Source organism: Portunus trituberculatus, chromosome 9 (genome assembly GCF_017591435.1).
Source record: "Portunus trituberculatus isolate SZX2019 chromosome 9, ASM1759143v1, whole genome shotgun sequence".
Classification (NCBI taxonomy): Eukaryota; Metazoa; Arthropoda; class Malacostraca; order Decapoda; family Portunidae; genus Portunus; species Portunus trituberculatus.
Genome location: NC_059263.1, coordinates 1,654,920 through 1,670,969, shown reverse-complemented (window position 1 = coordinate 1,670,969; position 16,050 = coordinate 1,654,920). Strand labels below are relative to the sequence as shown.

Here is a 16,050-nt window from a genome sequence, read left to right as displayed (position 1 = left end):
TGCTACTACTGCTGCTACTACTACTACTACTACTACTACTACTACTACTACTACTACTACTACTGCTACTGCTACTACTACTACTACACTCCCTCACACACTTCTGTTTCTCATTTCTTACTTTTATCACTACAATTTAGGTATTTCAGGTGGACAGCATTGTTAACAGGAGAAACGCTCTTGGGAGTCCGGTTAGTCATCTCTGTGGCCTAGAAAAACGGTCTTGGTGAGAGAGCAAAACGCTTGTAAAGGTGTTTTTAAGGTTCTAGTGACATTAACAACATTTCTGCATTATTAAGAGGAGAAAACACTCGGAAACCAGGCTAGTCATCTCTGTGGCCTTGGAAAACAATCGTGGTGAGAGAATACTACATTTCAGAGAGAGAGTGAGAGAACTTACATTGAGCAGCCCACACACACACACACACACACACACACTAACTAATGATAGTAACACTGCTGCTATTACTACTACTACTACTATTACTACTACTACTATTACTACTACTACTACTACTACTATGGACTACTACTACTACTCTCCCTCACACTTGCATTACTCATTTCTTCCTCCTATCACTAACACTTTATGCATTTCAGGCGGACAACAGCAGGAAACACTGAGAATTGAAGGAAATGTTGACGAGTTGACACTTAGAAGGACGGGGATTGGTGGGGCTGGGTCTGGATTCGGGTGATGATGGGCACCAGGTGGTATGAACGGGGGTATACATAACCATTGCCTTATTTAACACAGTAATGACTATTCATCTGCTTTGGTGGTTGATTCTGGCTTTGTTTCACTCTCTGGGTCTGGAAACACAGGGGAGTGCAGGCAAACATTGGTGGACTACCCTCGAGGGAAGACAGGGCGGAGGTGCTCCTGTGGTCCAATATTTACGTACGTAAATCATTTTAAAAATCGCCACAAGAAAAAAGGCTCCCAGACTGGTATACACTATACTTTTAAAAGCGACAAATAATTTAACTAAAAGCCAAAATATAATATCCTTACCGGGTGGTTTATTTACATTACGCAGTCCAACGAAAGTTGTATCATTAAAATCAACGGCTCCAAAACACATCAAAATGTCGAGATGGAGAGCTCAGCCAAACTTCATTATATTACATTTTCTGAATACGAAAAATTTTCGCTTTCCATCCAAATAAAGAAAACACAGATTCCTTGTCGTATAAAGATTTTTGTTTTCTATTTTGTTACCATTAAAATTTTTGAATTTGAAAATACGAGTATGTAAACTAAACTTTATGTTATATTGTTACTTGAATCATGTTTTTTTATATCTTTTTATTGTTATATCAAGCCCCAAAACAATCCTAGGCGTGCTGATAAAAAAAAGGTATATTTTATGCAGTGACTTTAACGTTATTTTTTCGCTAAACCAAAACACAGCTAAACTCGATTATGTTGTGGCTTAAAACTTACTTTACTTTATAAATAACAAATCAGATATCAGAACAATGTCAGCTCCATCAATAAAGAAGAAATATTTTGAGCCGTATGCCAATGTTTTTTTTTTTTTTTTTTTTTTGAGGTGACTCCACCTCCCCCGCCTTCACCAACACTTCATCTCTCCCCTCCACCTCGTCCTCCTCCATCTTCTCCTACACCCAGAGTCCAGAAAACACCAAGAAACACGCAAATCCAGAATAGTTTCCGTAGTAGCGGGAGGAGGCGGAATCGAGCCAAAGAATAAACAAGCTGGGCGGAGCATGGCTGGGCGCGAGCGGCGAGTGGGGCTGGATGATATTTGGTGGAGACTGGTGAGGGTGCTGCAGCGGGTGGTGGTTGCGGTGTTGTGGTATGGTGGTAGTGATGACATTGTGGTGTGATGTAGTGTTTTGTATGATGGTAGTGGTGTGGTAGTGGTGGTGGAATGATGTGTGATGGTAGTGGTGGTGGTAGTGTGGTGTGTTGTGTTTTGTGGTGGTGGTAGTGATGGTAGTGTGGTGTGGTATGTTATGGTGTGATAGTAGTAGTGGTATGGTAGTGGTGACGTGGACGTATGGCGGTGGTGGTGTTGTGTAGTGGTTGTGGTGTGGCGGTGGAGGTGGTACACTGTGGTGACTGCTACCAGCTGAACTCACGTGTATGTGTGTGTGTTATTCAGGATCGTCTGCTGATCATGTCCAATGGGCCTGCGGTAAGGATGTCCCAAAGAGATCTTGCGACGACGATGGGACATCATACCCCATGATGCCCTTCCTCTGTCCCATCGTCTTCGGTGGATAAACTGGGGCTATCTTTTTTTTTTAAACTGGCGCAACGCACGAGAAGTCACACTGGTCACGACGATTCTAGCGACAACATCGTGCGTTACCGCCAAACGTTCAAAGACCAGTCGTAACTCAGTATTTTAACGATTTTTTACTCGTTCGATGTCGAACGATGATGTTAGCAGCACGTAAGACATCGTATCTTTCTATATAACGTCATCGTACGCCTGATGAAATGGCTTTGCCTATCGTGAAACTTCCCAACAGTCGAACGCAGCGCTCGATTGTCATAATGCTTCTACGATGTCGTGTAACAATAAGGAATTCTTACGACATCGTATGATATTGCCGCGTTAACGTACGACTTAACTTACATCTTACGCGAGGCCAAAAGCCGTTTAAATGACGTCATTGCTACCGGTGACAGCCCTCCTACTGTCGGGAACGTCTTAGTGAAAAAAAAAATAAAAATAAATAAATAAATAACTGTAGCGTAACCCCAGCATTAATGACATTTGTACAGTCGATAGGCGTTAAGCTCAAGCCTTTTCGTTTTCTTCCTGAGCCACATAGAGCATCAAAATCAAGATCAAGACAGCTTATGGTTGTGATGAACTGATGGCACGAGGACGATGTGAGTACCAAACGACAGTTCGTGAACATTTGTAAAATTTGTGTAGTGTAGAGGTTGTACGGTAACCCTATTTTAAGTAAAAAGAAAAAGAAGGCTGTTTGACAGTGATTGCGAGAAATGCAGGAATAATGTTACACATCGCTGGAGAGGAGTAGCCTGTGTAGGTAAGGTGCCAGAAGTGGTATCTGTTGAATATGTGGGGCTAAAGTGGCTGTTGTAGAGATTGTCACCCGTGGGAGATGACTTGGCCCTTTGAGCTGAGAGCTGTCAAGTGGGTTTATGATGAATCTGAGTAGGGCTTTGGACCCCACATTGTAATATCGTCAGGGGAGAGGTGTCTCAAGAATAGCAACCGCCCCCATCCCCACAGACAAACTTAGGAGTCTGTTTGGATTCCTGAAATTTTTGAGGGGATAAGGGCAATGGGAAGAAAGAAAAATAAGTGAAGTATGGACGTCTAAAAAAGTCTAAGGTAGGTAGTTTCTCTTAAGGGAGGCGTCTATTGGGGGTATCTCTTGGGCATATGAGGTATCCAATGGCTTTGAAATTTTAGTATGTTGTTTGTTGGTGCTCATATGGTAGATTCTGTGAATTTAATGGAATTTGGGGCAGTAAATATAACAAATCCTTGCTCCCTATCATCAGCAATCCCCTCCCCAAAGAACACCAAGCTTGGAGACCTTGAGGGAAAATAGGGTTTTTTAATAGGGAAAGCTAAAATAGACCATTCTTTGGCAATTAAAAATCAAAGGGGAAAATACCATTTCTTAGCAAAAAGATCACCAGAAATAATTTTTTGCAAAATGTTTGCCAACGATTCGCTACATTTGTGGCTGTATCCACTACATTTAGTGAAAACCAAAGATTCTCACCTGGTTGGCTATCCCTCATTGCTATTGTTTTGGCCTCACTTTCCCGGTGTGTGGAGTGTGTTGTGGTCTCAGTCCTACCCAAAGATCGGTCTATGAGCTCTGAGCTCGCTCCATAATGGGGAAGGCTGGCTGGGTGACCAGCAGGCACCCGAGGTGAATTACACACACACACACACACACACACACTCTGAGAAATAATTTCTTGAAGATTTTTTTGGCCATTTCATCCTTGTCTTGCCAGTTGTGTATATCTGATTGACATGAAATTATCACATATGATTGCATATATCTTGTTGGCTTACTGGAGGATGATAAGACATAGTTCCTCCTTCATGAAAACATTATTAATCACTCAAAGGTGAGAGTATCAGAAGACACCAGCTAACTATGTATCTCCATCTTGCTACATAAGCCTTCTCAATGTTCAAAAGTTTCTATCTTATCACTTTTGTGCTTGCAGATAATTTTTAAGGATGTTTGTTTGGCTTTTGTGCAAAAGAGGAGAGAACGATACAGTAGGCACTGTACTTGTATAATTTTAAACTAACCGTTTAGGTGTGGCCCTTGGCTTCACTAGGATTATCCCACTATTGCCACCTCTCCACAGATCATGGGCTTGTCTTCCTTCTCCAAACCCGCTCCATCTCCTTAATCTTTGTGTCTGTCTTTCTTTCTCTCCCTCTGTTTCTTTATAAATTGGTGTATTTCCGAAATACACCTTCACAGCCAATCTAAGGCAGTAATCTACAAGAGAGAGAGAGAGAGACAGACAGACAGACAGACAGACAGACAGACATAAAGACAGAGACAGATAGACAGACAAATAGAGGGCAGGGGGGGCAGGATTGGAGAATGGGCCAGTGAATTGTGGAGACGTGACAACAGTAGAGGACTAGCTGGTAAAAAGCAGACTGTTCCCAGAGAGCCAGTTTAGGCTGACCAGAGTATAGGGACCAGTGAAGGTGAGCAGGACTGTGAGGAAAGGCTTATATGGCACACCTTTTTTTGAAAACAAAATAATAATAATAATAATAAAAAAAAAAATCATTTAATATGCAAATTTGAGGCCTCTCATAGATTCAATTTTGAAATTTCCCTTACCCTTATGCCCAGAGAATTGCACCACCGCAGTACAGGCAAGGTTGCTATATCACATTTTTCAACCGTGATATGATATAAGGAAATGTTGAGAAAAAGTATGGCTCTGTTCAGTGACTTGCTAAGTGACATCTTGGTGAAGGCTGTGTTGTTTGCCTTGCCTTTGTGACTAGACTGTTTAATTGTTTTATTAGTGCAATCATGTAGGATATTATTGTCATTGCTTGCCTTTTTGTTCAATTGTACTGCTGGCTTGCTTTAGACACTATATGCTGAAATACATTTTTTTCTTCTTTACTTGCACCAGCCTTACTGAAATAGATATGCAACTTAGATGCTATCAAATATGATATGTATTTTAGCTTTAACCTTAACCAGTATTTAAATGATTTAATGCAACCCCTTCAATGTGCTGTATAATGTGCCAATATTAGTTTCCAGACAGGAACTGCTGCAGCCATGGCCAGACCCGGAGCCCACCGCAAATTTTATGATTTCTCTGGTCAGGGAGGGCAAGATGGGGAGGTGCCTGGAGGAGCAGAGAAGAACACAAGGCCTGAAGAGTTAGTGAAGTATGTGGCCAAAAATATCATAGGTGCTGATGCTGTCTTCTCATCACCATTTGGTCCCCGCAAAGGTGAGCTGATCATGCCAGGAAACCAAAACAATGTGTAATGCATGTTGCTGAGTCAAAATATTCAAAAGCTTGACAGATATCAATGATTGTAGTCTTCTTCTATTAAAGCTCTCTGTTGACTCAGCACTAACAACATGACCACTGGGTCAACCACTCTATTGAGAAGAAACTGATCTTTAAACAGAGTGGTTGATGAATGGAATGGACTCAGTGATCATGTTGTTAGTGCAGAGTCAATAGGGATCTTTAAAAGAAGATTACATTAATTTATGGATAGGGATGATAGATAATTAGGTAGCTTTGCTCATACAGGGACTGCCACATGTAGGCCTGACGGCTTCTTGCAGCTTCCCTCTTTTCTTAAGTTCTTATGACATTAGTATATCTTACCAGCAGCAACTCCTTATATGTATGTTTTACTGCCACCTCTCCAGGACATGCAAGCGTCTAGTGGGAAAAGCAGTGTTTCAGGGTGAGGGAGGCCTAATAGGTATCCCCCACCCTCAAAAATTCTGAGAAAGGAAAGAAACTTTGTTGTATGATTACTTTTATTTTGTAAGACAGGCACTGTGTGTATGTGTGTGTGTGTGTGTGTGTGTGTGTGTGTGTGTGTGTGTGTGTGTGTGTGTGTGTGTGTGTGTGTGTGTGTGTGTGTGTGTGTGTGTGTGTGTTTCACTGTTTGATCTGCTGCAGTCTCTGACGAGACAGCCAGACGTTACCCTACGTAACGAGCTCAGTGCTCATTATTTCCGATCTTCGGATAGGCCTGAGACCAGGCACACACCACACACCGGGACAACAAGGTCACAACTCCTTGATTTACATCCCGTACCTACTCACTGCTAGGTGAACAGGGGCTACACGTGAAAGGAGACACACCCAAATATCTCCACCCAGCTGGGGAATCGAAACCCGGTCCTCTGGCTTGTGAAGCCAGCGCTCTAACTACTGAGCTACCGTGTGTGTGTGTGTGTGTGTGTGTGTGTGTGTGTGTGTGTGTGTGTGTGTGTTTTGTGTGTGAGATATATAATAACCACAAGGCAATATATTATACATTGCAAAGTTTTCTATAATTAAATTAGAACTAAATACACAAATAATCATCACTGATTACTTCAGCAAGTGGCAGAATATCTTTCCATATAATTGAAACCAGTTCTCAGAAGTTTCTCATCCAAAATCCAAAGCATCAAAATTCAGAGTCAAAATCACTCAAATAAATTCAAGTCAGAATCACACAACATATATCAAATCAAACACAAATCTAAACATCCTGAAAATATAACATCCTAAAATATTATTTCCTCCTTAACTTCATGAAATGATAATTAAGTAAGACTGCATCACCAAGTGTTTAAGCTTCATTTACTAATACAAGAGTGATTTTCTCCATGTCACCTCTGATGCCTCTCCAGTCAGGACTTTGCGACCCTTTCACCTTCTGCTCTATTTTCTTGACTGAAACAGTTGTCTCTACCTTTGTTATATCTTATTTTATATCCCTAGGTTGTTAGATCATCTATTTCCCAAGCAGAAATGCATTTCTTACACAAGACACGCATAAGTGTGGCAATGTACTTTTTAACCCAATCCACAGTAATACACATGTTACATGTACACACTCCTAGGCATGATATTGCATCTTGACCCAATCCACAGTAATACATGTTACCCAGACACCCTGAGGCATGGCAATATATATCTTACCCAATCCTCAGTAATACATTTTACATAGACATGAGGCTAGGCATGGCACTATGTATTGTACTCAATCTGGATATCTGAAGCAAGGTGTGGGCACTATATTTCTTTACTGTTTTGAACTCCCAGTGTTCCCTTGCCAGCGCTTACCTTCCTTTTCTCACATGTCAGGACCATATGTGCCTCCTCTATATTTCTCTCAAGTACTCTCATTTCTATGTGTACAGGTTTCTGTACGAGTCAGGCCATGTGTAACCCTTCCCGTTTGTTACTGTCAAGATCGTAATAAGATTCTACTACATCGTACTATATTTTTCTACTTTTCCTGTATTTTTCCTCTTCCTCCTTTATGTTTCTATTCCTCATTCTATTTCATTTCTTGTTTTTTCTCTCTTATTTTTTATTTCTTATTTGATTGCATCAGGTTACCACAAATTTGGGAGGTATGAAGGGAAATGCATAGTGTTCCCTCTCTTCTGACAAGAGATATAATCTCTTTAAAATGCAAATAAGAATAAAATAAGCAATTAAGTAAATAAATAGATATCTGCATTTCCTGTTGTACTCTCCTGCCCAGTGTGACAGTGTCCTCATTGTAGCACTGTAACAAAAATTTGTAACTAGCAAATCATATGAGCAAGCCACGGGAGTAGTCAGCCCTTGACCCCAGTGATAAACAAACAAGGTTTCCCTGACCCTATCTATACACCTGCTATGCTTATGAACTAACCTGCTAACCTTATGAAGTCACTAACCTTGCTAATAGCAGACCTCTCTCCCCCACACCATATCCACCACCATGCAATTCTAACTGGTGAAATTACAGTTTACCACAAGACATTCTATTTTTTTTTCTTCCTCTCAATCCCCAACAAACATAGGTGCCTGGTGGGAAGGCAATGTTTTTGGGTGGAGAAGCCATATCTAATCTAATCCCAAGTCTGCTTCCCCCAGTGGTGTACTGTGACTACACTGCTTCAGGCCGCTCCCTCGCCTTCATTGAAGACTACATTAGGAATGAGGTACTACCTCATTATGGCTCCACACACACCACTGCCACCGTCACTGCCCTGCAGACCACCTTGTTCAGGTGTCTCACTGGATACTTTGTTACTTGTTTCTTAATGCTGCATCTTACCTTCAGTTTATCTTTTGTATATTTATTGCTAACTTTTTACTTTTTTTTTTCCCCCATGTCTCTCTATCTCACACCTCATCCTACACAGACATGAGGCACGTGACATCATCCGCAATGCCACTCAAGCTTCAGAGCATGACCGGGTGGTGTTTGTGGGCACTGGAGCTACAGGAGCACTGCACAAGCTGATCCACGGTCTGGCACTTGACTATCCTCCTGTGGTGGTGGTGGGACCCTTTGCCCACCACTCATCCCTCCTGCCATGGCGGGAGGTTGGAGCCAAGGTACTGCTTACTTGCATGCCTTTTTTTCTTTTAAGTATGTGCCAAATTTAATATTTGTTTTGGTAGCAAGACTTTGCTGTATAGTAGTCATCTTTCACTTTATAATGTTATAATGGGAGTCTGAATTTGTAGGAATTTATTAAATTGAAGGCAGCACCAGAAAGTCAGGCTAGATAGGTTAAAAGATTATACTTAAGGCTCAGTTACAACCAGACACTTGTATTCAAACCTACACAGGTTATTCGTATCCAAGAGACATCAGATGGGAGCTTGGATATGCAGCATCTGGAGGAGACCTTGGCTCAGCACCAGGGTGGGTCGCGGCAGGTGATTGGATGCTTCACCGCTGCGAGCAATGTGACAGGGACTGTGCTGGATGATGTAACAGTGACTCAGCTGCTCCATCGTTATGGTGCATTGGCATTTTGGGATTATGCTACTGCTGGTAAGAGAAATGGTCTTGTGTCTTGTTTATTAAGTTTTATGCTGATGGAGATGGTGAAACAAAGCAGTTCTTATATAAATTTATTTTGTGACTGACATCTCTTTCTTTCATGTGCCATCATAAAATAGCCCCCTACATCCCACTGAGGATGAACCCCACAGTGCCTGGGGACACTCATGGCCACACACACAAGGATGCAATGTTTTTCTCCATGCACAAGTTTGTGGGTGGAGTCCAGACACCTGGTGAGTAGTTTGTGGCATTCTTTTCATGTCATTGCTATGATAAGATAAAAAAAATTACGTACTTCAAAATGCACCAAAATTTACTTGGAGAATTTGGTTTGGCTTCAAAATTAAGGAATGTCTGTCAACAGAATTTGAATATTGCTTTCTGTGTAGGTGTGTTAGTGGCAAAGGAAAGTTTGTTCCGGCGGCGTGACCCTGAAGTGTGTGGTGGTGGTTCAGTGTTCTTTGTCTCCAGAGACTCCCACCGTTACCTCCAGGTGAGCACTGCTTGGAGGCATTGAGGATGAGGTGAAGAATGGGGAAGACAAGAAATATAACAGGAATTAATGAAATATCTCTTCAGAATGTTAACATCATTATTACTGCAGTACATATTATTATTATTATTATTGTTAATTGGTAGGATGTGGAGACAAGGGAGGAAGGAGGGACACCAGCCATAGTGGAGGCTGTGAGGGCAGGGTTGGTGATGCAGCTTACATCTGCCATCACTCCCTCCTTCATCACCGACTGCAACACCCACCTTGCCAGGTAGTGTGGAGGTTTGGGGAGGAGTAATGATTGCTTGCTGGGTGGGATGGTGTAATAATTTTGCATTATGGAAAATTTGCCCCCAGTCTTTAAAAGGCATTTCTATGAAGAAAATATTTAAAACACCTTCAGAATTATCATTTTTACGTATTTCATTGTTTCCATTTGTTACTGTTCATTATTCACAGCCCTTATATTTAGCAAAGTTACATGCAATTTGCATAAGAAGTTATGTTCAATACATCCTAAGCTAACTTGTGGTTTTAATTCTTTGTTGCTATACTGAAAAAAAAAAAAATTTTGCACAGGGCAATGTTTTATTGAGAAGTATTTTTCTATTTGATTAGTGTTGGTTGATGTTGCATGTAGAAGACTTCATATGTATTTTTGTTCTATGTCAAAGTATGAATAAGATAATTTGCTACAGGGTGCTGGAAAAGCTGGCTAACAGTGTGGACCAGCTGGAGGTGCTGGGTAACTTCTCCAGCCCTGGCCGCCTGCCCATACTGTCCTTTGTGGTGCGACATCCTGCATCCAGCCTGCTGCTGCACCACAACTTTGTGTGTGCCGTTCTCAATGACTTGTACGGCATCCAGGCCCGAGGGGGTTGTGCTTGTGCTGGCCCCTATGCTCAGGATTTGCTTGGCTTGTCTGAACCCCTTGCCCAGCGCTATGAGTCCCTGCTGCTAGAGGACCCACGCCTTGACCGGACCCACCTGCGGCGACGCCAGGAACACAGCGACCTAGAGGTGTTGAGGCCCGGCTTTGTGCGCCTCAACCTCTCCTACATTGCCAGTCCTGAGCAGGTGTGTTGTAGGCTTGATGTTCTGCTGCTCTAGTGCCTGCTCTGCCATCACTCTCAGCAGTCCCTAATTGATATTCTTTCACATTATTATAGTAGTCTCAATTTATGCAAGGCATTTTTATTTTTGTTCAATTTATGCTATGTACCAATTTAGTTTTTTGTATTCTGAATGCAAAAATTGAATGTCACCTGCACTCTTTACCCTTAACTTGTACCCTGTCTATTTTAATTCATCCTATCTCTCTGCCTTCTAACTTGTATTTATCCACTGTTCATGAAAAAATATTCCTTGTCCTTGCAGGTAGATTTTGTGGTGAGTGCAGTGGCTGAGGTGTGTCGCAGTGCCTGGCAGCTCCTTCCCCAGTACATCCTCAATCCAGAGACTGGAGAATGGAAGCACCACACTAATCTTGTTTTCCGAGGTCGTCAGTGGCTTGGTAATGTCTCATATAAAGGGGGCACTTTCTCCTACCCCAACAAGAGCTTTCCACCTGACCAGCAGGACCCACCACCAGACTACTCACAGTGTCTGGAGAATGCACTAGAGGTTTTCAATAAGGCAGCCAAGGTGAGCAGGTACTTGAATGGTAGATGGGAGGAGAAAATTGTGGTGCACATTTTTCTTTTGTATTCCTAGGTTTTTTTATGAGAGAGAGAGAGAGAGAGAGAGAGAGAGAGAGAGAGAGAGAGAGAGAGAGAGAGAGAGAGAGAGAGAGAGAGAGAGAGAGAGAGAGTGAGTGAGTGAGTGAGTGAGTGAGTGAGTGAGTGAGTGAGTGAGTGAGTTGTCTTGGTTTTCATGATATATCCTTCCATCCATCTTTAATGTTTATACTGTAGTGCCAAAATTTATAGATAGTATGTGAGCAAGTGAGAGAAAAAGAGAAGCAATCATTTTACATCTTCTGTCTTCTTCCTTTAGGCCTCACAGCGCCGTCAACTACCAGATGACACTATCCTCTTCCAAGGCGAAGCTGCAGCACTACGTTGGTTTCTCCTTCCAAGTGAAGCCAAATCTCTCCTTTTAGGAGCCCACAGTTCCTCAAATCACTACCCTGAAGCACCCTTCACCCCAGTGCACTACCCCTTGTCTCCTCTGGAGTTGAAGAGCCGTCCAAATTTTGTTTGGGAAGGAAGGGAGGAAAACTGGAAGTGCAAAAGACCGAGAGGTGAAACAGAGAGATCCGAGATGAGAAAGAGAGACCAACAACGAGAAAAAAGAGAAGGAAGTGGAAATACATCAAGCAATAAAGTTAATGTAGATAGTGCCAGGGAAGTAGAAAGTATAGAGAACCACAAATCTAGTGAAGAAATTAGCTTGGATAGGCTTATTATAGAGGAGGGAAGGAAGAACACTCATTCATGTAAAGCTAAGGAACAGGAGAGTAACATCAGTTCAAATGAAATGGATAGAAATCAGAAACAAGATTCACATTCAAAAAACAGAAATAGAGAAAATGATAAAAAGGCTGACCCAGAGACCACACACACGGGAAAAACTCAGTCAGAGAATAGAGGAGAGGAAGAGGAGAGCCAGTCTGCAGAATCTTCGCATAACTCCTCAGACTTGCCAGTAATTAATGGTGACCAATGTGATGAGAACCAATCATGTACAAGTGAATGTGGTGACTCAGGGATGGTGGCATGTGAAGGTCTGAAGTGCCTATTGAGAAGGAGTGAGGATCAGGGTGCCAGTAAGGAAGGTGTACGAGGAACTACCAAAGAGCCAGCCAAGTGGCGTGCTCCTCCAAAGAATATTTTTAATCCTACAGTGGAGGTAAGAGTTACACCTGTACTGTGTGTGTAATGTCAAGTTGTGTAGTTGATGATGTGAAACAAATTTTTTGACATAGAGGAAAATGATAGGAATAATGGTGTTACTTAGGAAAAGTGAAAGTAAATCTAAGGGGTTTTGTGGTCAAGTTTCAGAACGAGCTCCCTATAAACTCAAGTTATCAAGTTTTGGTTCCAGATTACTCATGTCTAACATCATCTTATATGCCAGTCTTGGCCTCCTCTAGTCTCCACATTCAGATGTCAGCCTCAGCATCTGTCCTATAATGCCTTCCATTCCTCCAGGCTCTTACTGAGTTTGACATGATCCGTGATGGTGATCGTGTAATGGTCTGCCTCTCAGGGGGCAAGGATTCTCTCTCTCTCTTACACACGCTGCGTCAGTACCAGTTTTATGCCCGTGCCAGAAAAGTCACCTTTACCCTTGCTGCAGCAACTGTTGATCCCATGAGTGCTGCCTATGACCCTCGCCCACTCATCCCTTACCTAGCCAGTCTGGGAGTGCCATACTTCTTTGAGCAACAAGGTGGGCCAGATCACTGCCTGTGTGAGTGAACAATTTGAATGAAATGTATCAAAAGAACTGCCAGACTTTTAGAGGCCTTATGACAGTGTAGCATGGACAGGTTAGGAATATACGTATGTATGTGTGTGTCTTTGTGTTGTGTGTTCGGTTGGGTTGTGTATTTCAGGAGAACTACAGTTGTGGTCTTCATGTACACAAATGAATTCAATATACAGTACTTTACTACATCAATGTGAATGGATATGTTTTATGATAAAATCAAACAGTACTAGGGCTCAAACATACCAGCAAGAAACTGTGACTGTGTCTTCATAATATTGATGCTATATCTCTACTCCATCCTAGACATTCTTGGTCAGGCAGCAGAACAACAGAACCTAAACTCCATCTGTAGCTTCTGTTCGAGAATGAAGCGTGGGCGGCTGTATGCAGCAGCCCGACGGAACGATTGCAATGTGTTGGCTTTTGGACAACACCTGGATGACCTGGCTGAGAGCTTCATGATGTCCATCTTTCATAATGGTCGGCTGCGTACTATGAAAGCTCACTACACTGTCAAGTAATGTTGAGTTCTATTGTTTGTGCTCTTTTTTGTTTATTTAATCTGCCAATTGTTTTTGTTTGGCTGTCTTTGTTTCATTATGGAAATGAGACATTTGTTTGTGAGCTGATTGTTTTACTAATCATGACTTTGTTCCTGCCCACAGAGAAGATGACTTGAGGGTGATTCGGCCATTTGTGTATGTGAGGGAGAAGGACCTGAGGAACTTTGCCGAATCCCAAAAGCTTCCTGTTATTCCTGAGAACTGTCCAGCATGCTTTGAGGCCCCTAAGGTGAGATACTGTGTGTAAAATGTTTGATATCAATGTCAATGTTTTACACAGGATAAAGTACATAGCCTTCTATTACTTGAGTATATTGAGGCATCTGTACATGGACAGGAGCGGCAGCGGGTGAAACAGGTGTTGGCCCAGCAAGAAGTCCTGTTTCCTGGACTGTACTGGTCATTACGCTCTGCCTTGCATCCTGTTATGGCCATTAGCAAAACTGGTGTGGAATCCAGTGTATTTGGCAAAAATGGAGTCCTGGCCACATCATTGAAAGGAAAAATTGTCTCAACATGTTTTTGATGAAGAGGAAAGCTAGCAGAAATAGTGAATTGTGTCCAGGTAGGTGTTTATTTATATAAAGGTTAATTTTATATAGTAAATAAAATCTGACTTGAGGTATGTAGCATATGAAATACTGAACTTTTGAGGAATAAAACTCACAGAACACTGTTTATGCTTCTTGTATTGCAGCAACGTACACTGAGAGATTCTGAACTGACTAAATGGGTGCTGGGGTGTTGTGGCCCCCAACCCAGATACATCACAAAAAGCCGTCTGACAACACTGCCAGTAATACTGCCACGCAGGACAACACTCATTACATAAGAAAGCTGATATTATGCACGAAGACTTAAGAAGCACAGAGCCCTGCCATTACTATGGAGCCAGGGCAGGCCAAGCCAGACTGGGAAGGGTGAGGCTTGCTGAGACACTAACATTCTGTCTTGCGGATGACTGAATCCAGCGAATCTCGCACCTGGTGTGGAGTCTGCTCAATCACTCGCAGGGCTGAGTGGGCAGACATATTGATGTCCATGAGCCTGGAAATTGTATCCTGCAGCTCTCCTTCTGTCCCACAAACTGCAATCATTCCTGAGGACAAGAAGGCCAGATAAAATCATCATGACTTGCACAATGGAGCAGAATTATGCACCAAGAAAGCTGACACTAAGACTCACCTGGCTTCTTATCAGCCAAGTAGGTGCAGTAAGTGTTGAGGATGATGGTAATGTCGTCATGAGCTGAGGATGCTTCTCTAGGCCACAGTGCTCGATGCTGTCGCACAAACTGCAGTGCTCCAACCCATCGCTGATCAGCCACCAGCTGCAGCAGCTATTACACCAGTGATAATGGTTTTTAATCTAGGAAAATTACTAATACAGCATTATTAATCATAAGTAACTCCCCCATAGGGAGTCTGATACTTGTGATAAAAGTAATGTTCTTCAAAGTTTTATCCAATCATAATTGCTTCTGTCATGACACCATGCCACTGTCTTGCAGGCTCCTCTCAATATGCCTTGTGGTTGATTGGAGAGCAGTAACCAGCAGTGACTTTTTCCCTTTCCCTACATATTATTTAACATTTATTGTAAAATAAAAATCTTGGGTGATTCATTCCATTTGCTTATATGGCAGACTTTGGATCTAGTGCTGATCATGAACCTCAAGGAAGCAGGTAATTCAGTTAGAGAAATACTGAACAATTGGTTATGGTGGTTCAGGGGGGAAGGGATTTTTTTTAAATTGAAAATGCTTGGACCTAATAAATAGTCTGGGTACCCCAGTGGGCTGTTACTGTCTTAAGGTGTTCAGTGGTCTTGACATCAGACTCCATTGCACACATTAAGACAGTAACAGCTCTCTTATTTGTCTTCCAGGAGCACCTAGACCGTTTTTTAAGGTTGAGGTTTCTTCCTCCCCAACTTATTCTAGATACTACCAACTTTTCAGTTATTTCTCTAACTGAATTACCTGCTTCCTGAGGTTCATGATTAATACCCGATAGATCTACAGCTGGTTACTGCTGTATGAGGTTAGGCTACAAGACAGGGGCATGAAGCTGAAGGATGCAGAGAAGTCATGGCAAAAATAGCTCACTCTCAAATAATACTTACTTCAACCATAAATTCATTCATTCTCTCTCTCTCTGCATCATATTTTTTTTTAATACAAACTGGCCCAGACATTTTTCCAGCTTGAAATGCTGAGAGTTTGATGCCAACTATGACTCACCTGTAGCTCTGCTTCAGGCTGAGAGGCTGGTGGTACCACAGGGAGCTCCAAGGATTGGGAGCCTAAAGAAGAAGAGCTGACTGGTGAGCCTCCCTCAGTACGACCAAGGCTGCTTTCACAGGCACTGCCACCTTCACTCTCTTCACCTCCTACACTCTCACACTCACCCTCCTCACCCTGTAACAATGAAAACAAGATTAAAAAGGAAACCAAAGTGTTATCTTGTCTGCATTGCCATCACTCAGTTTCCTATAA

General features: G+C 42.2%; 2 protein-coding genes across 14 annotated transcripts in view; one reads left to right on the top strand and one right to left on the bottom strand.

Annotated features, from left to right (window-relative positions):
- The first annotated feature begins 1,750 nt into the window (after positions 1–1,750).
- Positions 1,751–16,013, top strand: LOC123501165. Of its 5 annotated transcripts, none has more exons than XM_045249799.1 (16): positions 1,751–1,785; positions 5,277–5,479; positions 8,135–8,270; positions 8,407–8,602; positions 8,840–9,047; positions 9,176–9,292; positions 9,449–9,552; positions 9,699–9,826; positions 10,254–10,632; positions 10,933–11,199; positions 11,551–12,405; positions 12,708–12,948; positions 13,294–13,507; positions 13,656–13,782; positions 13,891–14,118; positions 14,251–16,013. In XM_045249799.1, the coding sequence occupies exons 1-15, from the start codon at positions 1,766–1,768 to the stop codon at positions 14,077–14,079; spliced, it is 3,384 nt and encodes a 1,127-aa protein (XP_045105734.1). In that variant the 5' UTR covers positions 1,751–1,765; the 3' UTR covers positions 14,080–14,118; positions 14,251–16,013. The 5 variants fall into 5 exon arrangements, with proteins under 5 accessions (XP_045105734.1, XP_045105735.1, XP_045105738.1 ...); XM_045249800.1 differs by lacking the exon at positions 1,751–1,785 and adding an exon at positions 2,730–2,872; XM_045249803.1 differs by lacking the exon at positions 1,751–1,785 and adding an exon at positions 2,885–3,036 and having other exon boundaries at positions 5,284–5,479.
- The window catches only part of LOC123501163 (protein furry-like), a 102,812-nt gene continuing 100,986 nt past the window's right edge, over positions 14,225–16,050 (bottom strand). For all 9 annotated transcript variants that reach the window (XM_045249797.1, XM_045249796.1, XM_045249789.1 and 6 more), the window contains 3 exons: positions 15,796–15,972; positions 14,739–14,892; positions 14,225–14,652 (listed from right to left, as the gene is read on the bottom strand). In XM_045249797.1, coding sequence (XP_045105732.1) covers positions 14,492–14,652; positions 14,739–14,892; positions 15,796–15,972 — 492 coding nt within the window. In that variant the 3' untranslated portion in view covers positions 14,225–14,491. The remainder of the gene's footprint in view (positions 14,653–14,738; positions 14,893–15,795; positions 15,973–16,050) is intronic.

Excerpts from the sequence above, each read along its gene's own strand:
- LOC123501165 (XM_045249799.1), top strand. The coding sequence starts at position 1,766 with ATGATATTTGGTGGAGACTG. Across the intron at positions 8,603-8,839 it reads GGCGGGAGGTTGGAGCCAAG|GTTATTCGTATCCAAGAGAC; the intron begins GTACTGCTTACT and ends AAACCTACACAG. Across the intron at positions 12,406-12,707 it reads TTTTTAATCCTACAGTGGAG|GCTCTTACTGAGTTTGACAT; the intron begins GTAAGAGTTACA and ends CCATTCCTCCAG.